Genomic DNA, 26,530 nt, shown 5'->3' with positions numbered 1-26,530 from the left:
TTGCCATGGCAGCTCCTCATCCATCCTAAAAACAAATTATAACACTGACAAAAACTCCCCACAAGAATGCAATTTCCAGGAGTTAAAACAATGGACTTTGCCGTGGGTTGTTTCTTTGTCTGAAATTTCACTGACAAAGGAAATTACCAGTATATTTTACAAGGCCCATGCTGTCAGTAGTATTCAGTGCTGGTCCTTCACATCACATAGTTCCTATTGTCCTGTAACCATCTCCAACCCACTGGATCTTACCCATGCGTTTGCCCGAGCATGGCCATTCTTGGACTGAGAGCAGATGTGAAACAATGGGGTAACCACTTGCCATGCCCTCGAATGACCTTCAGTATCCATCACAAAGAGGATGAACTGCCGCAACCACCTCCCTGCTTACTGCCTACATCAGTCATTCATACGAAACAGATGAAATTAAAGACAAAATTCCTCAGCTCCAGTGTCTGTGACAGTCAGCAATAGTCCTGCATTTAAACAACGGGGGGAGAAAGACCATTTAGCGTCAGGGTAGAGGTGTATCTCAGCCCAACCATTCACTTGCAGTTCCAAGATCAGCTCCCTGGAGGGTTCATACCCAGGGCTGATGACATTTTTGGCCGTCATTGGTGAGTGAGAGCTCCACGGGATGGGGAGAGAAAGATCAAAGAGAGTGAACAAGAGACATACATGTGGAAAAAAATGATTAGATGTGTGTGAGGCACAGAAAGAATGGAATGTGTACTTACAGAAATGGCAAAAAAACTGAGAGAAGCAGACAGATCAGGTGGAAGACATGAGAGAGAAAAGGCATGAGAGGCTTAAAGAGAGCATAGGAGACATACAAAAGAGAGAAACAGAAAGAAGCAAAAAACTGAGGGAAAGCAGACAGGGTAATGAATGAAAATCAAAATGTGCAACAGGTATATAGAGAGAGGCAGAAGGAAATAATTTAATACAAAGATAGAGGGGCAAGACAAACGTTACAGAGCAGAAAGACCACTAGAGTCCTTACAGGTTGACAGAATTGTCGTTTTAACTGGTATCAACAGTGATATTAACAATATGACAGGAGATTTGCCTTTAAAGGATGCTGGAGCAAACGTTTACTCCAGAATCTCTCCGTTTTTAACCCTTCCACCACTGAACTCTTGGATACTTCATATCAGGAAACCTAGGTATATGGGAATCGACATCAATCAGTGAAAGGAAAGGAAACCAGGACTGGGCCTGAGTTGGAGAACTGGATGAAATGCATTGGAACTATATGAAACATGTAAAACTTCAAAGAATCAGAGCCTTAGGTACAACCCTTTTCAAGACCACACCCCCACACACTTCACACCAACATCACTCCAGGGAAATATATAATACTAATACATTTACTAAAAGAGGAAGAGTAGATGCAAGATCACTAGCATTTCCCACTTCTTGTAATAGCCACATCACCAAAGAATTGGTGTACCAGTGAGATGTTAAAAGGCCACATAATTGTCAAATCCTGTCACAGTGTTGTACTCTCTTGACAACATATCAGCTCTTAATTTTGAGCCCAATAATCCAAATCTTGTAAGGGCTCAGACCAAAAGTCCTGACAAATAACTCAAGGAACAAAGATATAGGGCACCTGGCACCTTCGAGTGGAAATGAGGCATGAACATGAAGACTCCCCGAACTGCTCAGCTAGTTCAGACAGAGTGACTGATACAGAACACAATTTAAGCAGTGTTGTCCCAACATATAATTATCTCCTCTGCTCCCAGGTTAGGGAGCATGAAAACTGCCCAAAGTTCTTATTCAGCACAGTGCTACACTTGCTGGTCCAGCCAGTGGAGGCTTCCAATGAGTCATTCTCATAACCTGACAATTCAATTCAAAGGCTCTTCCAGGAGATTGAAGAACTTTGGTAAGACTGAGACCTTTTCAGCTTTGGCTGTTGGTCACAGATCACATCAGAATTTCACACACTGCTGTTGCCAAACGCTGCATCATCGGCATAAATCTGGATTCTTAATACTGCTCAGTTCTAATTCCTCCGAACTGAATCCCATGTAGGCAATAGGTAGATGGAGCTCAACGTGGCAACAGTGCGAGGACATCCAAACCATCTACCACAAGAAGCAATTGCTGTTGGAGGTCATTTGCAAATTTCAACACTCAAGATTTTTTTGAGGAAAGGGCATTAGAGTTATGGAACCAGGTGGTAGATGGAGTTGGGAGATGGATAGCCATTATGCAGTTGAGGGGTTAAATGGCCTATCTCATTCCCATAAATAGCAAAAGCATTAAGTCTTATAGATCACCCCCTTCCAGATATGAAAATAAATTCACACTTCAGTGGATTTAGTCAAGGCAAATATTAACATTTGGTATTGTCAGTCTGCAGTGGAAATTTGCAGAGCTAGAAACATTGCCACCATTGCAATGTGGCACAGTGCCTGTGCAAGTCAGCTGGCAAGCACTGGGAATCACAGGTTCTTGGCCTGTTTGTGATTCTGATGGGTACATGAGTGCACGAGGCAAAACTCTGAGAACCAGGTCTTCCTTCAACATCGTAGAATCAACCAATGAGATAGTCATTACGTCCCCTTCCTCCCTGATCGCAGAACTGAAATGCTGAAGGTGTGTAGAAACCCATCCTGCCATGCAAATCAACAGCCCACCCTTGAAATTACTGTGCTTCAAATTGAAGCAGGAGTTCAGCTGTCTGCATTGAAATGTGGCCATAGGGACTATCTCAGTGCTTTCAGGATAGCTTGGACTGCCTGAATGGAAAGTTGATTCCAATAGAAGATCGTCAACCTTTGGTGCAAGGTGGGGGCTCATGTAGTGAATGCAGATTCTCTGCAAATGTTTACCAGCATTGGGACAAATTCCTGTCAGTGGCTGACACTGCAGCTTTTAACAGGTAAGGGGGTATCGTGAGACATGGCTCACAGTCACTGTGGTCTCCTGGATCTTGTTTTCAGCACATCTAGTGATCAATATAGAATTTCCTAGATTTATGTGCCCATGAATTAGCTTTTTTTCCCCAAATCTGACTTTTGCCTCTCCCAGGAGATTACTTGCCAGCTAGTGGTTAGGAGAGCCATTGGGGATTAAGGTGTTAAATTGTTCCACCCCAATCTGGCTGTATATTCTATATAACAGGATGTTGGTTTACTGAGAATAGTCACCTGTTGGATACTGGTTAACAATTCCACTGACTTCAGTCAGCAACATGTCTGCAATGTGCCCTCACTGAGGGTTGGATACTAATGTCGCACTCTGGTTCTTTACACATGCTGGAGGTGAGGTGAGGCAGGTCCACACTTTGATCGTGCTGCTGAAACATCTCAAATGCCAGCCAATCTGCTCAGAACTCGAGCCTCTGAGGGGTGCAGGAAAGACTGCACAACTTTTGTTCCTTGACTGCAATCCTCTGTTACAGGCATCAGCTACTGGACTGCATGCAGGACGAGATGATCGCACCCACAGCCCACTCAGTACAATGAGATTCTGGATGGTTTTAAATGCTCTTTGATCCACATTGACTTCTGAGTGTAGGGAATGCAAGGGGCCAATGTAGAACATTCAGCTACAATGGTTACTTTTGTATGTCTGGCACTCAAATGCTAACAGAACCAGGATGGGTAAGCAATACTGCACCCATTATCCAGGCTTCAATGGCCAGCAACACAGTAGAACGATGGATAACATGAGCACAATCTTCAGTTGTATAGCTCAGTAAAAAAAAATTGACATTCGAGTGTTTACTGCAAGTAAGGCTCCATTACCCAGTTATGACTCCAGCTTGGGACTAATTGTGACTGTTTTCCTTAGCATGGGATTTTCTGTGCTGAAATTCATCCAAAGAATGTACCAGACAGCTGTGTAAAGAGAACAATTTCCACACATACGTTGTGCCTTTTTCATCTAAACAAAATAGGTGACCATCATTCCCTGATTCATTCCTCAGGGCAATGCCTTGACCAATCAGAATCAACCAGCCTGGTTGGGATTTAAACAAAGCTTGGCAGTTAACTGTCAGTTATCAGTAAACTGCTGCATTCTCCATGGCAACGCCTCTACCAATCAGAGTCCACTTGCCAACCAATCAATACTCTCTTCTCATGCAGTATGAATTGTTTTTTTACAATTTGGTATTCTTGCAAATTGTTCTGATGAAGATGAAGAGTGTCAACATGTGTCTGCTTTCAGCAATAATTAACTTCTCAATACGGAGATGTCTGGTGCAATTTATCAGAGTAGGCTTCCATAAGTGTTGCTGGAGAAGATTCTAGCCAGCCACCTTAGTTGTGCTTCACATTAGAAGCCATGTTTACTAAGTGGTAAAGAGCTCCCTTAAATGCTCCTATCAAAGGGAAAGGTTTGAACCTTAAGCCCCCCCGAGACAACATCGTTTTGCCTGGGACCTCTCTTTTGAGGGCCGAGGTTCGCAAAGAACAAGAACTCCCTCCCCAGTTCCTCACCCGCCTCAACGAAAGAAACACTACCGGTAGCTTGCCAAAAATATCCATCTGCCTTGGGACCCTATGCAGAGGCACTGAAGTTCATCCCAGCTTTAGAAGGTGCACTAGCTGCAGTTTTATGAGATGGACTGCCTGAGCCCGAAAGAACATTGTTCCCTGAATGAATCACAAGTGTCTCCTCCTGGCTGCAGGTCTATAGTGGAATTGAATTGGGTCAAAACTGTATCTAGAGCCAATAATTTTGGTTAGAATATTTGTTTTAAATTTGTTCACAGGATGTGAGCATCATTGGCCAGCATTTATTGCCCACCCCTAATTGCCCTGGAAAAGGTGGTAGTGAGCTGCCTTCTTAAAACGCTGCAGTCCATGTGTTGTAGGAACACCCACAGTACTGAAATGTTGCAGAAATGTGCATTAGTGGTCACCTGATATTGGTTGATGACTGCCCAGTGGGCAAACTTGAGGGTTGGGGTGACTTATCACAAATGCCATCTGCATCAAAGATCACAGACTCGTCCTTTCTCATCAGAGGCTGTGCAGAATCTAGAGGTATCCCTGTCAATCTGAAGCCATGCCAGGTAGGACTGCTTCTTTGCAAACTGCACAGTCTCAGGCAGTGTCATGAGAATCACAAGGGATTAAAAGCAGCAGCTCTGGTTGGTAAAGTTTACAGTTTTGAGCTGTGACATTGGATGCCAAACCTGAGCAAGATCACAGTTGCCCAAGTACTGAATGCAGTTCTGGAGTTCACACTGTAGGGAAAATACTGAGGCCGTAGAGAGGGTACTACATAGATTCACCTGCTAATGAGGAAAAAAGCTTGAAAAAATTGAGTTGCTTTCATTGTAACAGAGGAAACTACAGAGTGATTTGATTGGGATGTTCAAAATTATGAAGGAACAAGACAGGATAGAAAGAAATAGGCTATTTCTTGCTGTCAAGAACAAGGGTCATAGGTATATGACTAAGTGAAAAATCATGAACCAGGGAGCAGATAGAAATTATTTTGGGTGGGGTGCAGAGAGATGTGAATGAGTGTAAATTGAGAGGTGGATACTCAGCGAGATATTGTATCCTCGTGCATCAGTCACTGAAAGTAAGCGTGCAGGTACAGCAGGCAGTAAAGACGACAAATGGTTTATTGGCCTTCACAGCGAGAGGATTTGAGTATAGGGATAGGGATGTTTTACTGCACAGGGGAGGCAATGGCCTAGTGGTATTATGGCTAGATTATTAACCCAGAAACTCAGCTAATGTTCTAGGGACCCGGGTTCAAATCCCACCATGATTTGGTGGAATTTGAATTCAATAAAAAATATCTGGAATTAAGAATCTATTGATGACCATGAAACCATTGTCGATTGTCAGAAAAACCGATCTGGTTCACTAATGTCCTTTAGGGAAGGAAATCTGCTCTCCTTACCCAGTCTGGCCTACATGTGACTCCAGAGCCACAGCCTACATGTGACTCCAGAGCCACTCTCAACTACCCTCGGGCTACTAGAGATGGGCAATAAATGCTGGCCAGCCAGCAACACCCATGTCCCACGAATGAATAAAAGCAACTGTAGAGGGCATTGGTGATTTCATTTACTATTGTCACAAGTATTGGTATACAATGAAAAGTATTGTTTTTCGCACTATACAGCCAAAGCATACCATTCATAGAGTACATAGGGGAGAAGGAGAGGGTGCAGAATATAGTGTTACAGTCACAGGTAGGGCGTGGAGGGTGAGGCCACACTTGGGAGTATTGCGTGCAGTTTTGGTGTCCTTATCTGAGGATGGATGTTCTTCCTATGGAGGGAGTGCAGCAATAGTTTACCGGGCTGATTGCTGGGATGGCACAACTGTCTTATGAGGAGAGACAGTCGGATTATATTCACTTGAAGTTTAGAAGAGTGAGGGGGATCACAGGGTAGAGTCAGAAAGAATGTTCCCTATGGTGGGGGAGTCCAGAACTAGGAGTCACAGTTTGAGGATAAGGGATAAGTCTTTTAGGACTGAGGTGAGGAGAAATTTCTTCACCCAGAGAGTGGCGAATCTGCAGAATTCACTACCACAGACAGTAGTAGAGGCCAAAACGTGTGATTTCAAGAAGGAATGATATAGTTCTTGGGGCTAAAGGGATCAAGGGATATGGGAGTAAGGCAGGATCAGGGTATTGAATTTGATGATCAGCCGTGATCATAATGAATGGCAAAGCAGGCTCAAAGGGACAAATTGCCTACTCTTGCTTTTATTGTCCGTGTATGTGAGGCTTTGGAATACATCACCAGAGTTAGTGACCGAATCAGAAACCATGTCAAAAGTTAAGATTAGATTAGATAACCAGCAAAGGGAAGGGGAGTAAGGGATATGGGGATAAGCAGCACATGTCAGATGGAAGATTAACATTTACGGATTGGTTGGGTTGAATTGTCTCTGTTTCTCTGTTGTCAGGGAGTATCGCACTGAGGTAGTGAATCAGCCACGATCATATTGAATGACAAAGCAGACACGAAGGGCTGAATGACCGACTCCTGCCCCCATTTTATCTCTGTAACCTGTGTAATTCTACATATGCAGCCCAGGGTGGTTGGCAGGATGCACACACCAACTGAGCTTTCAGAGGGCTAACCATCCACTGCAAAGGTGCAAATCAAACAGTAAAAATTGCACTTTCCTCACTTCCTTGTGTAAGTGATGCTGCAGTTAGTTATTATCAAAATCCCTACTGTTGAAATTAAGTTTCCAAATCAGCAATGGACCTCTGAAATCTATCCCTGAGCCCACTTCTTCTCCGTGGCCAGTTCTAGATTTCGCAAGAGTTTGAAAACTTCTACCAGAAACAATTAGAAAATGAACTCAAGGTCATGTTTCTGCACAAAACTGGTTTATCCAGGCCACGAAATGAGTGATGTCTACACATTATATCTCAATCATTCCAGATACAATTAAAGCTGGATACTTGCAACAATTAAATTCTGTAGCTGCAAAGAATACTTGCAGCTGGGGGGGAAAAGAATTGGGTTTAGGGTTAATTTATTATCGTATTATTGAGAAGCAGCTTCCTTTATAAATGCGTGCAATTAACCTTGACAACAACCCTGCAGAGGGGAAAGGAGTCCACTAGAAATCCTACAACATGCTGATCAACTCATGCAGTGATGGCCGGCCGGCACTCACTTATCACTTTTCTTACCTGCCCTCCTGCTCCCATTTGTACTTGAGCCTGAGCCTGGGCCTGGGCCTGAGCCTGGGCCTGTGCCTGTGCCTGAGCCTGGGCTTGGGCTTGGGCCTGGGCCTGGGCCTGAGCTTGAGCTTGAGCTTGAGCCTGGGCCTGGGCCTGGGCCTGGGCTTGAGCCTGGGCCTGGGCTTGAGCCTGGGCCTGAGCTTGAGCCTGGGCCTGGGCCTGAGCCTGAGCCTGAGCCTGGGCCTGTGCTTGAGCCTGGGCCTGGGCCTGGGCTTGAGCCTGAGCTTGAGCCTGAGCCTGGGCTTGAGCCTGAGCCTGAGCCTGAGCCTGAGCCATCTGGCCCTGAGGAAACTGCGAACGGACCTGAAAGAAAAGAAGCATAGAGGTTAATCAATTCGATTTGTATCTGGATCACATACATTTTCTATTAATGCGCTTCAGTGATTTAATAATGTTAAAGATGTGCAGGTTAGGTTGATTGGCCATGCTAAAAATTGCTCTTAGTGTCCTGAGGTGCGTAGGTTAGAGGGATTAGTGGGTAAATATGTAGGGATATGGGGTAGGGCCTGGGTGGGATTGTGGTCGGTGCAGACTCGATGGGTCGAATGGCCTCTTTCTGTACTGTTGGGTTTCTATGATTCTATGAGATCAAGTGATCAATGCAGTATCAATGCCCAGATAGGCTATCCATCAGGAGGAAATTTAACACACAAATATTGGTAGCCAGAGCACACTGATTTAAAAGAAAAGCCATCAAAACCATAGGTGAGATGAAAATGATTTATTTTCATACAGTAATGGAACACACAGCTTGAACGAGTGGTGGAAGTAGCTTCAGGAATAACTTTCAAAAGGAAATTGGATAAATCCTTTAAGGGAAAACTTGCAGGGATATGGTGAAAGGGCACTAGCATGGGACTAATCAGATACATCTTTTAAAAAGCCAGCGGACCGTATGGTCTACTTTTGTGGTCTACAATTCTATGACAAGCCCTCCAACCAAGTCAAATCATGTGTGTTGAATTTACCAGTTGAAGACAAATGGGTAAGGCCCAGAAGTTTAAATGAAGACTCGTTCTGTTGGCTTGGCAGGAGTTTGAAGCAAGACCACAACGCACATTATGTGACTGTACTACTAATGGTGTGCAACAAGCTCAAAGTGAGGGAACTCTAAATATAAGGTTGAGAATAAATTGCTATTTCCAGAAATAAAGACAGAACATTACTTTCAGCACCTACTGGCCCCTGACATACTGCTAGAAATTTTCACAAGTGCGTAAGTTGGGTTTTACCAATAGGACAGCAGAGTGCTGGTTTCAATCAAGTTACCCCTCCTATATTGCAGGCAGGGATAGTGCCCTGAGCCAGGGGTTCACTATAAGCCGGCTCCATTCCGCACTATGGTTAAATGGAAAGGCCACAGTGTCTTGTTTGAAACCTGGCTTATCGACAAGTGTGGCACATGCCAGGCCCCAGATGGATGAAAAGGCCTTGAAAACTATCCACAGCTGACCTGCAAATAACCACTCAGCTACTTACCAATTACTTAAGTTGGAACTAATCGGGTGGGGGGAGGGGTGCGCAGAAATCAATAGTACGGATTGGAAAAATTGACATTATTTTCCTATTCTCCTTAGGGCAAGGAAGATTATGGGAAGATTTAACAAAGATTAAAATCATGAAGAGTTTTGAGACGGCAAATAAGGAGAAACTGTTTTCATTGGTTGGAGTGGTGGTAAGAGGGCACACATTTAAGAAAATAGGCAAAAAAAACCCAGAGGGAAGGAGAAGAGAAATATTTTTCCACAGCAAATTGTTGTGATGTCTACTGCATTGCCTGGAAGGATGGTGGTATCAGATTCAACAAAACCTTTAAAAGGGAATTCTTATTTGAAAATAAATACTCCCAGGGCCATGGGAAAAGAGTCAGGGAATGACTAATTAAGTAGCTCTTCAGAATACACAGGTACAATGGGGTCATGTAGCATCCAACATTCAGTGATTTCTCACGTCACAATTAAAGTTGGCAACACTCACAACAGTCTGGAAACACAGAGGCATGTGAACAGGAATAAGCCATTTAATTCTCGAGACTGTTCCACCTTTCAATGAGATTGTGGCTGATCTGTGACCTAGCTCCATGTATCTGCCTTTGCCTCTTATCTATTAATACCTTAGGGTTAACAAAAATCAATCAATTTCAAGGTTAAAATCGAACTGGTATTTGCAGAAGAGTTCCAAACTTCTGTCATTCTTTATATGTAAACGTGTTTCCTAAATTTCACTCCTAAAAGGTCTGCCTCTCACCGCCCAGCCTCTCCAACAATGGAAATAATTCCTCCCCATCTGGTCCCCTTAATATCTTCAAAACATTTATCAAATGATCCCTTAAACCTTCTAAATTCCAGGGAATATACCTCTAGTTTATGCCATCGCTCCTTGTAATTTAACCCTTGGGGGGTTCAGACATTATTCAAGTAGATCGTCTCTGTACGCATTCTATTGCATCCATCCCAAGATCTTTTCACCACTTGTAAAATATCCAGTTTTATCCCTGCTTAGGTCCAAAGTGGATGACTTTACATTTACCTATATTGAAATCCATTTGCCACAGTTTTGCCCACTCACTTAATTGAGCAATGTCTTTTTATATTTTTATGCTTCCAGACACACAGCTCACAATGCCGTCTATCTTTGCGACAGCAGCAATTTTGGATATATGGTTTCCAATCCCATCAGCTAAGTCATTAGTAAATATGTTGCATTGGTGAGATTCCAACAAAGGTCCTTGAGGGGCACCATTATGCATCATCCCTACTCTCAGTGTATCCTGTCTTTTAGCCAATTTCCTAAACAGGTCGATAATTTGCCTTCAAATCCATGGGTTTCATCTTGAACTAACAACTTTCCAGAAGGAATTTATAAAATGTTTTCTTAAAATCAACATAAACAACACCAAAACTCATTCGTGTACGCACTACTTTAGTTGCCTCTTCTAAAAATTTTACCAGTTTCATCAGGCCTGACCTACCCGTTACAAATTCATGCTGGCTATGATCAGCTAAAAGGTTTCAAATGCTCAGGCAACCTATTCTTAATTACAGAACAAGCAATTTCCCAAAAATAGACATTACGCTAATAGATTTACAGTTCACTGGTTACCCTCTCTCACCAATCACAAGTAACTTTCCAATCCAAACAACGCCTCGCAAATCGAGAGAATTTTGAGGATTATAGTTACGGTATCTGCAATGTTCTCACCTACTTTCTTTAAACTGGGGGAGAAACCATTTGGTCCTTGGGATTTGTCACTCTAAATGATTTTACTATCTTCATTGTTGTTATTTTGCTTACAACAATTTGAATGCGTCCTGATTCAGTATGTTTCCTTGGATGTGTGGCATACTGACCCTCATTCTCTACTGTAAATACTGATGCTAATAAATTATTCAGCATACAATAAAGTTGTGTCAGGTCGGAGAGTGTTGGTATTGCTACAAATGCTTGTGCTCTTCTGACATGAAAGGGAAATATCTCTCTCTCTCTCTCTTCCTCTGGCACCACAACTAGGACAAGAGACTCCAATCTGTATCAATGACTTGGATGAAGGGCCGAAAGTATGGCAGCTAAATTTGCTGATGACATCAAGATAGACAGTGAATTAAGTTGTCAAGTGGAGGTAAAGGGTCTGCAAAAAGATATAGACAGGGTAAATGAGTGGGCAAAAATTGGCAGATGGAGTATAATGTGGAAAGATGTGAACTTCTCTATTTTGGCAGGAAGAATAGATAAGGAGCAAACTATTTAAAGTTTGAAACATGCAGAAGTCAGTGGTATAGAGGGATCTGGGTGTCCCGGTACATGAATCACAAAGTTAATAAGCAGGTACAGCAAGTGATTAGGAAGGTAAATGGAATATTGATGTTTATTGCAAGGAGAATGAAATATAAAAATAGGGAAGTTTTACTGCAGCTGTACAGGGCCTTGGTGAGACCACATCTAGAATGCTGTGTGGAGTTTGGTCTCCTTATTTAACAAAACATATAATTGCATTGTAAGCAATTCAGAGAAGGTTCACTTGACTCATTCCTGGGAGGAAGGGCTTATCTTATGAAGAACGGTTGGACAGATTGGGCTTATATCCATTTGCAGTTTGAAAAACAAGATGTGAACTTATTGAGACATACAAGATCTTGAGGGGACTTGATAGAGTGGATACATGGAGGATGTTTTCACTTGTGGGCGAGGCGAGAAGCAGGGGAAACAGTTTTAAAATTACAGGTCTCACTTTTAAGACAGATGATTGTTTTCTCCTAAGTCTGTGGAATTCTCTTGCTCAGAAAGCAGTGGAGGCTGGGTCATCGAATATATTCAAGGTCAAGTTGGAAAGATTTTTGATAGGCATGGGAGTCAGGGCTAGAGGGTGGGGCCATTGGAGTTGAGACTCCAATCAGATCAGGATCTCATCAAACGGTGGAATAGACTCAATAGGCTAAGTGGCCTACTTCCGCTCCAATGTTCCTAGTTGATGTGTTCCTCTACCCAATGCCAAAGGAGGAGAGGCTGTGTACCTGGTGCAGGGGTTGAAGCTTGATCGGTGGCTGCTGCTGTGTTAAGGGTGAAGACATGGAAACTGGGCCCGACATCTGGCCCGGAACCTGAGCTACCATGGGTTGCGACTGGGACTGAGGCGCCAGCTGTGACTGCGGCTGAGACTGCAGCTGCTGAAGTTGCTGCAGTTGGATCTGTTGCTGCTGGATCATCCTCTGCAACAGTTAGAAGAAAAACATCTTTATATTACACTTGTTCAGAAAATCCAAACAGGTGCATTGTTACATTAGTGACAGATTTATTTACATCCAGCAATACTGCACTCAAGTGTTATGCAGTGACAGACCCAGATACACTGTACCCCAGTTTTATACAGTGACATGTGTGCCCAACAATACAGTAAAGTTAAAAGTTTATTTATTAGTCATAAGTAAGGCTTACATTAATACTGCAATGAAGTTACTGCGAAATTCCCCTAGTCACCATACTCTGGCGCCTGTTCAGGTCAATGCACCGAACCAGCATGTCTTTCAGATTGCGGGAGGAAACTGGAACACCCGGAGGAAACCCACGCAGACACGGGGAGAACGTGCAGACTCCACACAGACAGTGACCCAAGCCAGAAATTGAACCTGGGTCCCTGGCGCTGTGAGGCAGCAGTGCTAACCACTGTGCCACCCCTCTAGTCTCTACTCTAATACTCCAGTCTATACAAACCTTTTCCCAGAAAATCCCCTCCCCATGTGCAACCACAACTTAGCTTTAGATAAGATTTTCATTAAATGCCACATAATGTGCTGGAAATACTCAGCTGGACATGTGGTAAAATAAACGGAGTTAACTTTTCATATCGGTGGAAAAAGTCAGAGATGTGTAAAGGAAAAGGGAGGTTGGGGGATCAGGGTAAGGGTCGGAGAGAGGTTTTAAGTTTATTTATTAGTGTCACAAGTAGGCTTACATTAACACTGCAATGAAGTTACTGTGAAAATCCCCTAGTCACCACACTCCGGCGCCTGTTCGGGTACACCGAGGGAGAATTTAACATGGCCAATGCACCTAATCAGCATGTCTTTCGGACTGTGGGAGGAAACCGGAGCACCCAGTGGAAACTCATGCAGACACGGGGAGAACGTGCAGACTCTACACAGACAGTGACTCACACCGGGAATCGAACCTGAGTCCCTGGTGCTGTGAGGCAGCAGTGCTAACCACTGTACCACCAAGGGGGTAAAAGAGATGATTTGAGATAGGGTAGAAAGCAAGTGACAGATGGATTGATGGTGCAAGGCAAATGGAGATGGGAATGGAACAAGTTGTACAGCCTGTTGACACCCACACAGCCTTTTTTAAATTCATTCATGGGACGTAGGTGTCGCTGGCTGGACCAGCATTTATTGCCCATCCCTAGTTGCCCTTGAACTGGGTGTATTTCAGCGGGCATTTTAAAAGTAAATTAAATTGTTGCGTGTCTGGAGTCACATGTAGACCAGACCAGGTAAGGATGACAGATTTCCTTCCCTAAAAGGTATTAGTGAACCAGATGGGTTTATCCAATAATCCACAACGGTTTCATGGTCATCATTAGGCTTTGTTAACTTTGATTTTAATTGAATTCAAATTTCACCATCTGCCATGGTGGATTCGAACCTCGGTTCCCAGGACATAACCACTTTGCCATCACCTCCCCCAGCACTCACACGGGTACACAGCCTGGCCATTCAGGCTAGGGACCTTGCCTCAGTAAATTCAGAACAGGAGGGTAAAATATTGTTTCTGTACAGCTGTGCTGCAGTGCCCTGCCTCTGGTACTGGGGATTGAATTCATGTACAATGTAGTCCTTTACCTGCTGCTGTTGTTGTTGCTGCTGGTGCATCTGTAGTTTCATTATCTGCTGTGCCTGGAACTGTTGTTGCTGCTGCTGCTGCTGTTGTTGCTGCTGCTGTTGCTGCTGCACTACTTGCTGGGCTTGGAATTGTTGCTGCTGTTGCTGCTGTTGTTGCTGGGCAATCTGCTGCATCTGTAACTGGGCTGGAGGATTGGATTAATAAAAGAATACCATTAACTTCAAACCCCGTCGCTCAAAGTGTGAGCTTGGCCCAGGACCCAGTCGGTTCCTTCACAGAGGCAAAGTGCATCTCACACAATTCACAAGAGGTCATATGGCAGGAATCTAACAAGGCCAAAATTCACCGAGTTTGCAGAAGTTCCACGTACAGGGAATCTTGTACTTAATTGGTGCAAACCTGGTCATTCACATAACACACAGATCCCTGTGCTCATCACACTGGATAAACCATAGTGAGCTACTTGCTGGACACTGCACCAAGTGTAGTAAATGCCACATGACTAGAGATATGCTTGTGTTACTTTTCCTCTAATATCCACATTTAAAAGATTTTATGGTAAAACAAACTAACATTCACAAATGGGTTTGAATCTAAACATGAAAGCTGAATTGTCATAAGAACCCAAGCATGGAGATGGGAACCTGGTACCCCGACCTGAGCTATATGTGACTCCAGTCCTAAAGTGTGATTGACTCAAATGCTTAGCAAGCCACTCAGTCATAAAATCATTTGAGGCTAAGCCAAGGGAACTCCAATGATTGATCAATGTTCCCTCGTTACCAGCACCACACTAAAAATCAACTTCCTGGTCCTCAACCTTTATCTGCACTATTTCTAAACATTAATGTCCACTGCAATATCCCAGCAAATCAATGATAAAGAGAGTCTGAAACTAGGGACCAAAACTAGTCTCAGGAGAAGGGGTCAGCTGTTTAGGACTGTGATACAGAAACTTCCTTTGTTCGGGTTATGAATCTTTGGAATTCTCTGCCACAGAGGACTGCAGCTGCACAGTCAAAACTGCTGTCTCACAGCGCCAGGGACAAAGATTCGATTCCCGGCTTGGATCACTGTCTGTGTGGAGTTTGCACATTCTCCCCGTGTCTGCGTGGGTTTCCTCTGGGTGCTCCGATTTCCTCCCACAGTCCAAAGATGTGCTGGTTAGGTGGATTGCTAAATTCTTCCTCAGTGTACCCGAACAGGCGCCGGACTATGGCGACATGGGGATTTTCATAGTAACTTCATTGCAGTGTGAATGTAAGTCTACTGGTGACTAATAAATAAACTTTTAGATTCCTGAAATAAAGGGCAACCAAGGGATACAGGATAAAAGCAAATTACCGTGGATGCTGGAATCTGAAACAAAACAGAGAATGTTGGAAAATCTCAGCGGGTCTGACAGTATCTGTGGAGAGAGAATAGAGCCAACGTTTCGAGTCTAGGTGATGCTATGTCAGAGCTGGGGACACGGGAATCGGTTGGGTGAGTGGAGTTGAGGTCCATGGCCATACTGAATGGTGGAAGAACAAGTTTGAACGGTTGTGTGACATCCTATGTTATGTTGAAGAAAAGCCTCTGTATAATTAAGAAGTGATGGCCTGAAGCTGATCAGCTTCCATACACTTGCAAACAAGATTTGAAGATGGTGCACACTGATATTGACAACTGGGAGACAGTCGCTGATGACCATGATCTCCAGAAGCTAACTATTTGGAGGGACATTGGTAGATGCAAGTAGAAACTAAAAGCTCATCTGGCTAATAAGAGGACCCAGAGAAAAGAGAGGCCAGTATAAATTGTCAGCCCACTGTCTTCCTGTGCAGCAAGTGTAGCAGAGGTAGCCAGGCTACAGCAAGGCTCCTATGCGACTGAGCTGATCACCATGGCACAAACCAACATCTTATGAGAAGGGAGACGGTCTTTCCAAATGTTGCTCAAACCACAGAGGTTAAATTATATTGGGCAGATAAGTGGCAGATGGAATTTAACCCTGAAAAGTGTGAGGTGATACACTTTGAAAGGAGTAATTTGGCAAGAAAGTATTCAATGAATGGCATTACACTAGGAAGTTCTGTGGAACAAAGAGAACTTGGCGTGTTTATCCACAGATCTCTGAAGACGGAAGGGCATGTTAGTAGGGTGGTGAGAAAGGCATGTGGGACGCTTGCTTTTATCAATCGAGGTATAGATTACAAAAGCAGTGAAATCTTGTTGGAGTTGTATAGAACTTTGGTGAGGCCACAGCTAGAGTACTGTGTGCAGTTCTGGTCGCCACATTATCGGAAGGATGTGATTGCACTGGATGGGGTGAAGAGGAGATTCGCCAGAATGCTGCCTGGGATGGAACATTTAAGTTATGAAGAGAGGTTGGAGAGGCTTGGGTTGTTTTCGTTGGAGCAGAGAAGACTGAGTGGCGACCTGATCGAGGTGTACAAGATTATGAGAGACATGGACAGAGTGGATAAGGAGCAGCTGTTCCCCTTAGTTGAAGGATCAGTCACGAGGGGACATAGGTTCAAGGTGAGGAGCAAGAGGTTTAGGGGGATGTGAGGAAAAACCTTTTTACCCAGAAGGTGGTGACAGTCTGGAATGTGCTGCCTGGGAGGGTGGTAGAGACGAGTTGCCTCACATCCTTTAAAAAGTATCTAGATGAGCACTTGGCACGTCATAACATTCAGGGCTATGGATCCAGTGCTGGCAGATGAGATTAGGTGGGAGCTCACGTGTTTCTAATGTGTCGGTGCGGACTCGATGCGCCTCTTCCGCGCTGTATGATTCTATTCTATGTTTCTATATCATAGCGATAATGGAGAACTGGCTCAAAGGGAGACAAGGGCAGAATCTATTTAGTTAGTTAAGATACATTGGACATACCATTACACAAATGAAAGCTTTGTCTGGGCCATCGACTAATGGAAATGATATAGAGGATCAAGTATGCAAGGAAATTACAAAGAAGTGCAAAAACTATAGAATAGTTATATCCTAATGCAGACTGGATTGTAATAGTGTAAATAGGGCCCCTATAAAGAAATGATCCAGGTATAGTTACAGAATCCCATAAGGGGGAAAGTTGGGGCAACCAAATCCAGATCTCACTGGAGTGAGGGGTTAGGATCTGGAACGACTCTCCGGAGGGTGTGACTGAGACACATTCAATTGTCACTTCCAAAAGGGAATTGAATAAGCACTGGGAATTGGCTTTACATCTGAAGAGAAAATATTTGCAGGGTTATGGGAGAAAAGGGGACAGAGGAGTGGAAGTAGCTCAGTTACCCTTGGGAAGAGCCAGCACAAACACGTTGGCTAAATGGTCTTCTTCTGTGCCGGAACCATTCTGTGATTCCATCCCAGAGTCTTCCTCCTCCAGCCAGTTAAAGTTTGTGCAGGGACATACAATTGGTCAACTGAGTTAAATGTGGAGAAATGTTAACCATAAAATAAGCAGTCAAAGGGAGCTTCATAACTCCTAACTGAGTGGAGAGCCTGAGATCTTGAGGTGTCAAGACGTAGATCATTAAACGGTGCAAACACATGTAGGTAACATGGGTTTACATTTGTGACATCAAGTGCAACAGTAAAGAGTTCAATGAAACACTAGTTGGGCTGCAGTTAAAGTAAAGTAAAGTTTATTTATTTGTCACAAATAAGGCTTACATTAACACTGCAATGAAGTTACTGTGAAATTCCCCGAGTCGCCACAGTCTGGCACTTGTTCGGGTCAATGCACCTATCCAGCATGTCTTTCAGAATGTGGGAGGAAACCGGGGCACCCGGAGGAAACCCACACAGACATGGGGAACATGCAAACTCCACACAGACAGAGACCCAAGCCGGGAATTGAAGCCGAGTCCCTAGCGCTGTGAAGCAGCAGTGCTAACCACTGTGCTACCATGCCGCCCCACAGTTGGAGTATTGTTTGCAGTTCTGGACACATTATAGGAATGATATGAGAGAAATAGGCAAGCAAATATCCACCAAGTGGGAGAGAAGCCAATAATGCCAAGAAGTCTCCCATTTAAGATGGAGATGAGAAATTTCTTCTCTCAGAGGCTCAGTGTTTGGAATTTTCTTCCCCAGCAAGCAGTGGAGGCTGGGTTATTGAACATATTCAAGGCTGAACTGGGAAGACTTTTGCTCGATAAGAGAGTCAAGAGTTATGGTGAGAGGCAGCCAAGTGCATTTAAGGCCACGATCAGATCAGCCATGATTCTACTGAATAGCACAGCAGCCTTGATGGGTTAAATGGTCTACCCCTGCTCTTAATTTGAGGTTAAAAAAATAAAATGCAAAAAAAGCCTATTGAAATGTGTAAAATTACGGGCAGTTTGAGAGGGTTGATGGAGATAATGTAATTCAGTGGTGCATAAAAGCTTTCAAAAGGTGTTTGCCAAAGTGCTAAAATAGCAACACTGAAGACAATGGGCTTAAAAGAGCAGTTCACTGCATGGATATGAAATTGGTTCAGGGACAGAAACTTTGAGTGAATGTTATTCAGACTGGAGAGTAATATTCAGTACAGGGGGAGATTAGGACCACTGCTACTTACAATAAATGTTAATGGCTTGGACTTGGCTATATGGTGTATAATTTCAAAATTTGCAGATCATCTGAAACTCAAATGTAGTAAACAATGAAAAGGATGGTAAAAGGATCATTTCAAGAAGACATAGACTGGTAATATGGGCAGATACATGAATTTTAATGCAGACAAGTCTGAGGTGATGCATTTTGGTAGGGTAGGAAGAACAAGGAGGCATTATAAATTGTGTAATTTTAAAATTGATGATGCACACATAGAGAGACCAAGGGCTATTTGAACATGACAGGACAAAAGTTAAGAAGTTTTTAAAAAGTCATTTGGGATACTAGTCCCTATTAATAGAGGAACTGATGTAAAACCAAGGAAGTTATGCTAAATTGCTATAAAATCTCTCACAAGCTTCAGCTGGACTGCTGTCTGCTATTCAAGGCATTACACTTTAGGAAGGATGCCATGGTTTTGAAGACAGTACATAAGAGACTCATTAGCGAGGTACCAGGGATGAGGAATTCATGTGGACAAACAAGATAAGGCTGGGTTTTGCACTTTACAAAACAGAGAAGTTTGCAAAGAGATTTGATAGAGATATTCAAAGTCATGAAAGTTTTAATTACCCCATCAAAACCACATTCCAGTGCAGAAAGGTCAGTAACCAGAAGATACAGACTTATGGTAACTGATGAAAATCATCATGGACAATTTGGAAAGACAATTATGCAGCAAGTTAATATAATCTGGAATACACTGCCTGAAAGGGTGATGGAAGCAGATTCAATAGTAACTTTCAAAAGTGGATTAGGTAAACGGCTGAAAACATGCAGAACTGGGCAAAAAGAGAAGAGTGGGAATAATTAGATGGCTTGTTCAAAGAGTCAGCACAGGCACCATGAGTTGAATACCCCCCTTCTGTAAAGACAAAATGTTAGTTCTCCTGGGTGATGAATTGAATGTGCACAGCATGATCCCACCCAAATGGCCCTGGAGGGACAATTGACCATTTTTCTCTATCAGTATTTCTCTTAAGAGCACAAAACACAAAGAACAGCCTACAATAGATCCTGGATATTCCTCAGCATCGAAACAATAATCTGAAAAAAAATACACAACCTGGACTGGTCAGATATATTAGCAGAATATTTGACCTGCTGAGGTCTGACTACTCTAATTGATCCCTGTCAAAGGGCTGGGCATTAAATGCAAGTCTTTCTATGCAGAGTCAAGAACCCATAAGTGAAAGTGCGGTGAGTGGGGAGAGAGACAGGAAGGAGTATTGGGAGCTTTAGATAGCACTGGTGTAGGAGGCCAACATGCACTGTCTATCTGCAATGGTATGGGCATATATTTGAGACTGCGCTAAAGCACGTGGCTTCTCCAGAAGCAGTAGAGAGCTTCAAGTTTTTAAGTGTCCAGATCACCAACAACCTGTCTTGGTCCCCCATGCCGACACTATAGTTAAGAAAGCCCACCAACACCTCTACTTTCTCAGAAGACTAAGGAAATTTGACATGTCTGCTACAACCCTCACCAATTTTTACAGATGACAGATGTACCATAGAAAGCATTCTTTCTGTTTGTATCACAGCTTGGTATGGCTCCTGCTCTGCCCAAGACCGCAAGAAACTACAAAAGGTCGTGAATGTAGCCCAATCCATCATGCAAACCAGCCTCCCGTCCATTGACTCTGTCTACACTTCCCGCTGCCTTGGCAAAGCAGCCAACATAATTAAGGATCCCACGCACCCCGGACATTCTCACTTCCACCTTCTTCCGTCGGGAAAAAGATACAAAGGTCTGAGGTCACGTACCAACCAACTCAAGAACAGCCTCTTCTCTGCTGCCATCAGACTTTTGAATGGACCTACTCTGCATTAAGTTGATCTTTCTCTACACCCTAGCTATGACTGTAACACTACATTCTGCACTCTCGTATGCTTTGTCTGTATAGCGCACAAGAAACAATACTTTTCACTGTATACTAATACACGTAACAATAATAAATCAAATCAAATTCAAATCAGTAAGGCCGGGCTGTGTTCCCAGAGTGTGTGAAAAACATGCAACTCAATCCAGGGACCTGGTATTCCGACAAAGACATTACAGCCTCAATACATTGCATATTTTAACATTATTACGTGGAATAGCCACAACATGGAGAAATCTGGTTGAGGACTGAGTCTTTTTCAGAAGTGGAGGTTTTAACTGCAATTGGTGACATTTTCCACTAACGTGCTCCTCTGAATATCTTTTAACACATTAAAGCAAAAAATTACCTTGATGTCAGTGGATTAATTAATGCATTAAAATGGTGTGGAGAAGAATTATGTGGATGCACTAACATATTTGTTACAAGTACTGTAGTGTAATTGACCTCCTTAGAGATTTGCTGATCCATTCTGAACTTCACCAAGTGTAAAACACCTAACAGGCTCAACCAGGGAGCTGCTATAGTTGTGTAGTAGTCATACCAGCCATGTTGTGCATTAAAACTGAACAGTCGTGTTACCTCCTCCCCAACACAGCGGCACACCTATAAGCCTTCTTCCCTCCAGTGAGAGTGCAGATAGTCGAGTTACTGCTCCTGACCAACATCAGGCACCTCTAAACTCTCATTCGCCCCAGAAACAAGGCAAAGCTACTGAACAAGTGGGTGACAAACTGGAGCATCAGGCAACAGGGGAGTATAGTCTAGCGAGGAAAGTACTACAAAAAAAGACATCGAGACAGTGGCTGCTGTAAAACAGGTGCAGCCTACTTCAGGACTTTGCAACTTCCAGATCCTACTCACACTGCTGCTGCGTGCTTGGCGGGAAGCCAGGCATGTGAGGCACCATTCCAGACGTACCCGGCTGAGGCTGTCCAGGATGTGACATTGATTGATTCAACTGTCCCAGACCTGCCACTCCGGGGGGACGAGTGGCCATCATCCCACTCGAGCTCCCCGTAGGGCCACCTTGCAAGTTCTGCAAAGCGTTCATTGGATCTAGGAGGGAGGGAAACAAAAAAATAAAACTTCTGTTAAATTCTTTAAAGAGAAGCAGATGCCCAAATAATGATCAAATAAATCAAAGAATCACAGGGCAGGGCATGGAAAGAAACGATTCGGCCCAGTGTGCCTGTGCCAATTCTTTGAAAGAGCCATCCTATTGGTTCCACTCCCTACTCTGTACCCATAATCTTGCAAAGGTTTCTTATCAAGTATTTATCCAATTCCTATTCGAAAGTGACTAATGAGTCTGCTTCCAGCAATGTTTCTGATCATAACTTTCTTGTCAATAGAATACAAGCCAGTTGAAATAAAAACTGAGTTACAGAGCTTTTCTTTACTGAGTTAATTGATTTTGTTCAGTCTCATTGATCTTCTCCAATCCCAGTGTCCCTGCTGTCCCCTATTTATACGTGTTCAAAGTGCTTAATTTAATAATGTCCTTTGCAGTGTATCTTAACAATATGATTAACAGACTATCAACATATTCCCTTACGTTATACAATCAACTTAATAACATGCAAATAATTTTCAAAACAAATTAAAAGAAAAAATAATTTTCCAAATTTCATATAACCTATCATATTAGAGGACATCCCGCTTCTAGAACCTCCAACAATTTCTTCAAGCAACCATTCCTTTCGTAAAACAGTCCAATAACTGGCAGCTTGCATCGACCTATTTATCCTAAAGCTCTCTTTTCTCTCTAACATTGCTTTTATGCCAACAAAATCAATCCTTAACCATTTCTCAGCCACACACTCAGTTGAATGTAAATTAAGCCACAGAAAATGGTTATCCATTCTCATATTATTTAGGGGGAGGTGTTGGCCCAGTGGTATTATCACTAGACTATTAATCCAAAAACTCAGCTAATGTTCTGGGACCCACATTCGAATGCCACCAGGACAGATGGTGAAATTTGAATTCAATAAGAAAAAGTATCTGGAATTAACAATCTACTGATGACCATGAAACCACTGTCGATTGTCGGAAAAACCCATCTTGTTCACTAATGTCCTCTCGGGGAGGAAATCTGCCATCCTTCCCTGGTCTGGCCTACATGTGACTCCAGATCCACAGCAATGTGATTGACTCTCAACTGCCCCCCAAGGGCAACAAGAGATGGGCAATAAATGCTGGCCATGTCCCACGATGAATAAAAAAACTCATAACCTTCAATGGGAAAACTTTTCTCAGAATTCCCCTAGTGTATGATTTCCCTCAGAACGTTTGATTAGTAAAATCCAATATCTTTTGGATCATCCAGGGCTGGAATCTTGAGTATTTCTCTGAATTTAATTTTTTTAATGCTTTATTTGCTTGTAGAACTTCCTGAGCTGTAGCATGTTACATCATGGTGCTCAGTTCCAGTACTTCCAACCTAGCATCAGGTCTACTCTGAATGCATACCCAGTTCAGCTGTCCAGTCAGACTTCTGAATTGGTCTATTTCTTCCTCAGATGCAGGAATCTTTTTGAGAACCTGGCCCAATTTATCAGGACGCTATTGATGTTTTCTAAATTACATTGTTGATTCAAAGTCAGTCCCGAATTATTCTGCTTAATATGTATGCCTCAAAGCCTGATTTCTAACTCCTCTATTTCATCTAGCATCCATTACTCAAGTTCTGCAAAAGCCCCCACAGAAAATAATCAATGTACATCATAAAGATGTCTGCTAGTTTCTGCTTGTGATGCCAGAACATTGCTGGCTCTGCCTTTAGCTAAATATAACCCATTTTCAATGGGACAGACCTAACTGAGAAATACCACACCCTTGATAAATCATTGAACCCACAAATATACTGCAGTTTACCTTCTATATCTCCACCTTCTTCCCTTTGAAATTTCTCACTTTGCAAAAATGCAGCTTTTATATCAATTTTCATTCCCAGAAATATGTTGCTAAACGAAAATCTTCAAGCTCACTTTTCCCATAGAAGGGGAGTCCACTCTGACATCTTGATCACTAAGTCTATGTTCAAAACCTCAATCCACTAGTCTAGCTTCAGTCTTATTCATACCATCAGGAAGCACCTTTTCTGTGCATATCCACCAGTGTGATAAGGCTGGCTGTCTCCTGTGTAGTATTTCAATGTTGACACCAAATTCTTTTCAACTTTCTAATTCTTTTTGTTTGACATCCTTTATCAACTTATCTTCTAATTTATTGGTCGTCACTAACATTTCTCGATCATAATTCTAGTGGCATTCCTAACCTGTTCTCTGGTCTTTTTTTTGTCAACCAGGAGCGAAGAAATCACCTGCTGATTACCATATACTGACCCCCTCAGCTGATGAATCAGTACCCTTTTGAACTCCACTTGAAGGAAGCACTGAGGGTGGCAAGGACACAGAATGTACTCTGGATGGGGGACTTCAATCAATGTCCATCACCAAGAGCGGCTTGGTAGCACCACCACTGACAGAGCTGGTCAAGGCATAAAGTACATAACTGCTAAACTGGTTCTGCAACAGGTGGTGAGGGAACCAAAAAAAAGGATAAAACATCCTTGACCACATCCTCACCAATTATGCATCTGTCCATTAAAATACTGTTGAAGAGAGACTGCGTAGTCTTTGTGGAGACAAACTCCCATCTTTACACTGAGGACACTTCAACTGTGCTGTGTGGCACTATCAAATGCCAAAATAGAATAGATTCAGAACAGATCCAACACCTCAAAACTGGGCATCCATGAAGGGCTGTGGACCATCGGCAGCAACCACAATCTGTAACCTCACAACCTGACACATCCAGAACTCTAACCAAAGAATCAGCCCCGATTCATTGAGGAGTGCACGAGGGTGTGCGAGGAGCAGCACCCAAAATGAGGTGTCAACCTGATGAAGCTACAACACTAGACTACTCACATACCAAGCAGTAGAAACAGCATGCAAGAGACAGGGCAAAATGATCCACAACCAGATGATCAGATTTAATCTCTGCAGTCCTGCCACATTCACTCATGATGCGGATGTGGTCCCTATATTCAAGAAAGGGAACAGGGACAGCCCGGGAAATTACCGACCGGTGAGTCTAACCTCAGTGGTTGGTAAGTTGATGGAGAGGATCCTGAGAGACAGGATTTATGATCATCTAGAGAAGTTTAGTATGATCAAAAGTAGTCAGCACGGCTTTGTCAGGGGCAGGTCGTGCCTTACGAGCCTGGTTGAGTTCTTTGAAAATGTGACCAAGCACATTGACGAAGGAAGAGCGGTGGATGTGGTCTATATGGACTTCAGCAAAGCGTTCGATAAGGTCCCCCATGCAAGACTTCTTGAGAAAGTGAGAGGGCATGGGATCCAAGGGGCTGTTGCCTTGTGGATCCAGAACTGGCTTGCCTGCAGAAGGCAGAGAGTGGCTGTGGAGGGGTCTTTCTCTGCATGGAGGTCAGTGACCAGTGGAGTGCCCCAGGGATCTGTTCTGGGACCCTTGCTGTTTGTCATTTTCATAAATGACCTGGATGAGGAAGTGGAGGGATGGGTTGGTAAGTTTGCTGACGACACCAAGGTAGGTGGTGTTGTGGATAGTTTGGAGGGATGTCAGAAGTTGCAGCGAGACATAGATAGAATGCAAGACTGGGCGGAGAAGTGGCAGATGGACTTCAACCCGGATAAGTGTGTAGTGATCCATTTTGGCAGATCCAATGGGATGGAGCAGCAGTATAAAATGAAGGGTACCATTCTTAGCAGTGTAGAGGATCAGAAGGACCTTGGGGTCCGGGTCCATAGGACTCTTAAATCGGCCTCGCAGGTGGAGGATGCGGTCAAGAAGGCGTATGGCGTACTTGCCTTCATTAATCGAGGGATTGAGTTTAGGAGTCGGGAGATAATGCTGCAGCTTTATAGGACCCTGGTTAGACCCCACTTGGAGTACTGCGCGCAGTTCTGGTCACCTCATTACAGGAAAGATGTTGAAGCCATTGAAAGGGTGCAGAGGAGATTTACAAGGATGTTGCCTGGATTGGGGGGCATGCCTTATGAGGATAGGTTGAGGGAGCTTGGTCTCTTCTCCCTGGAGAGACGAAGGATGAGAGGTGACCTGATAGAGGTTTACAAGATGTTGAGGGGTCTGGATAGGGTGGACTCTCAGAGGCTATTTCCAAGGGCTGAAATGGTTGCTACGAGAGGACACAGGTTTAAGGTGCTGGGGGGTAGGTACAGGGGGGATGTCAGGGGTAAGTTTTTCACTCAGAGGGTGGTGGGTGAGTGGAATCGGCTGACGTCGGTGGTGGTGGAGGCAAACTCGTTGGGGTCTTTTAAGAGACTTCTGGATGAGTACATGGGATTTAATGGGATTGAGGGCTATAGATAGGCCTAGAGGTGGGGATGTGATCGGCGCAACTTGTGGGCCGAAGGGCCTGTTTGTGCTGTGGCTTTCTATGTTCTATGTTAATGGTGATGAACAATTAAACAATGAACTAGGGGAGAAAGCTTCACAAATATCCCCATCCTCAATAATGGAGGAACCCAGCACGCCAGGGCAAAAGATAAGGCTGAAGCATTCGTAACGATCTTCAGCAAGAAATGCCGAATGGATTATCCATCTTGGCCTTCTCCTGAGAACTTCAGCATCACAGATGCCAGTTTTCAGCCAATTGGATTAACTACATATGATATCAAGAAATGGTTGGAGGCACTGGATACTGCAAAAGCTATGTGCCCTGACAAAATTCTGATAACAGTACGGAAAACTAGCACTCCAGAACTTGCCACACCCCTAGCCAAGTTGTCCCAGTACAGCTAGAACACTGGCATCCACCCGGCAATGTGGAAAATTACCTAGGTATGTCCTGTACACACAAGTAACAGGACAAATCCAATCTGGCCAATTACTACCCCATCGGTCTACTCTCAATAAAGGGGTCATCAACAGTGCTATCAAGCAGCATTTGCTTCGCAATAACCTGCTCGCTGACACTCAGCTTGGGTTCTGCCAGGGTCAGTCAGCTCCTGACCTCATTA

The 26,530-nt window shown here is 43.6% G+C and overlaps 1 protein-coding gene across 8 annotated transcripts in view; it reads right to left on the bottom strand.

The window, feature by feature from the left end:
- med15 (mediator complex subunit 15) overlaps positions 1-26,530 on the bottom strand; it is a 146,322-nt gene that overhangs the window by 84,731 nt on the left and 35,061 nt on the right. For 2 of the 8 annotated variants that reach the window (XM_078226770.1, XM_078226772.1), the window contains exons 4-8: positions 21,363-21,557; positions 14,031-14,215; positions 12,207-12,401; positions 7,843-7,998; positions 7,645-7,674 (exon numbers count right to left, since the gene is read on the bottom strand). In XM_078226770.1, coding sequence (XP_078082896.1) covers positions 7,645-7,674; positions 7,843-7,998; positions 12,207-12,401; positions 14,031-14,215; positions 21,363-21,557 — 761 coding nt within the window. Of the gene's footprint in view, positions 1-7,644; positions 7,999-12,206; positions 12,402-14,030; positions 14,216-21,362; positions 21,558-26,530 lie in introns of all 8 variants that reach the window. The other 6 variants (XM_078226766.1, XM_078226768.1, XM_078226767.1 and 3 more) reach the window with 3 other exon arrangements.

The sequence above is a fragment of the Mustelus asterias genome, chromosome 13 (assembly GCF_964213995.1).
Source record: "Mustelus asterias chromosome 13, sMusAst1.hap1.1, whole genome shotgun sequence".
Taxonomy (NCBI): Eukaryota; Metazoa; Chordata; class Chondrichthyes; order Carcharhiniformes; family Triakidae; genus Mustelus; species Mustelus asterias.
The sequence above is the reverse complement of the archived record's forward strand: the minus strand, read 5'-3'. Positions and strand labels throughout refer to the sequence as shown.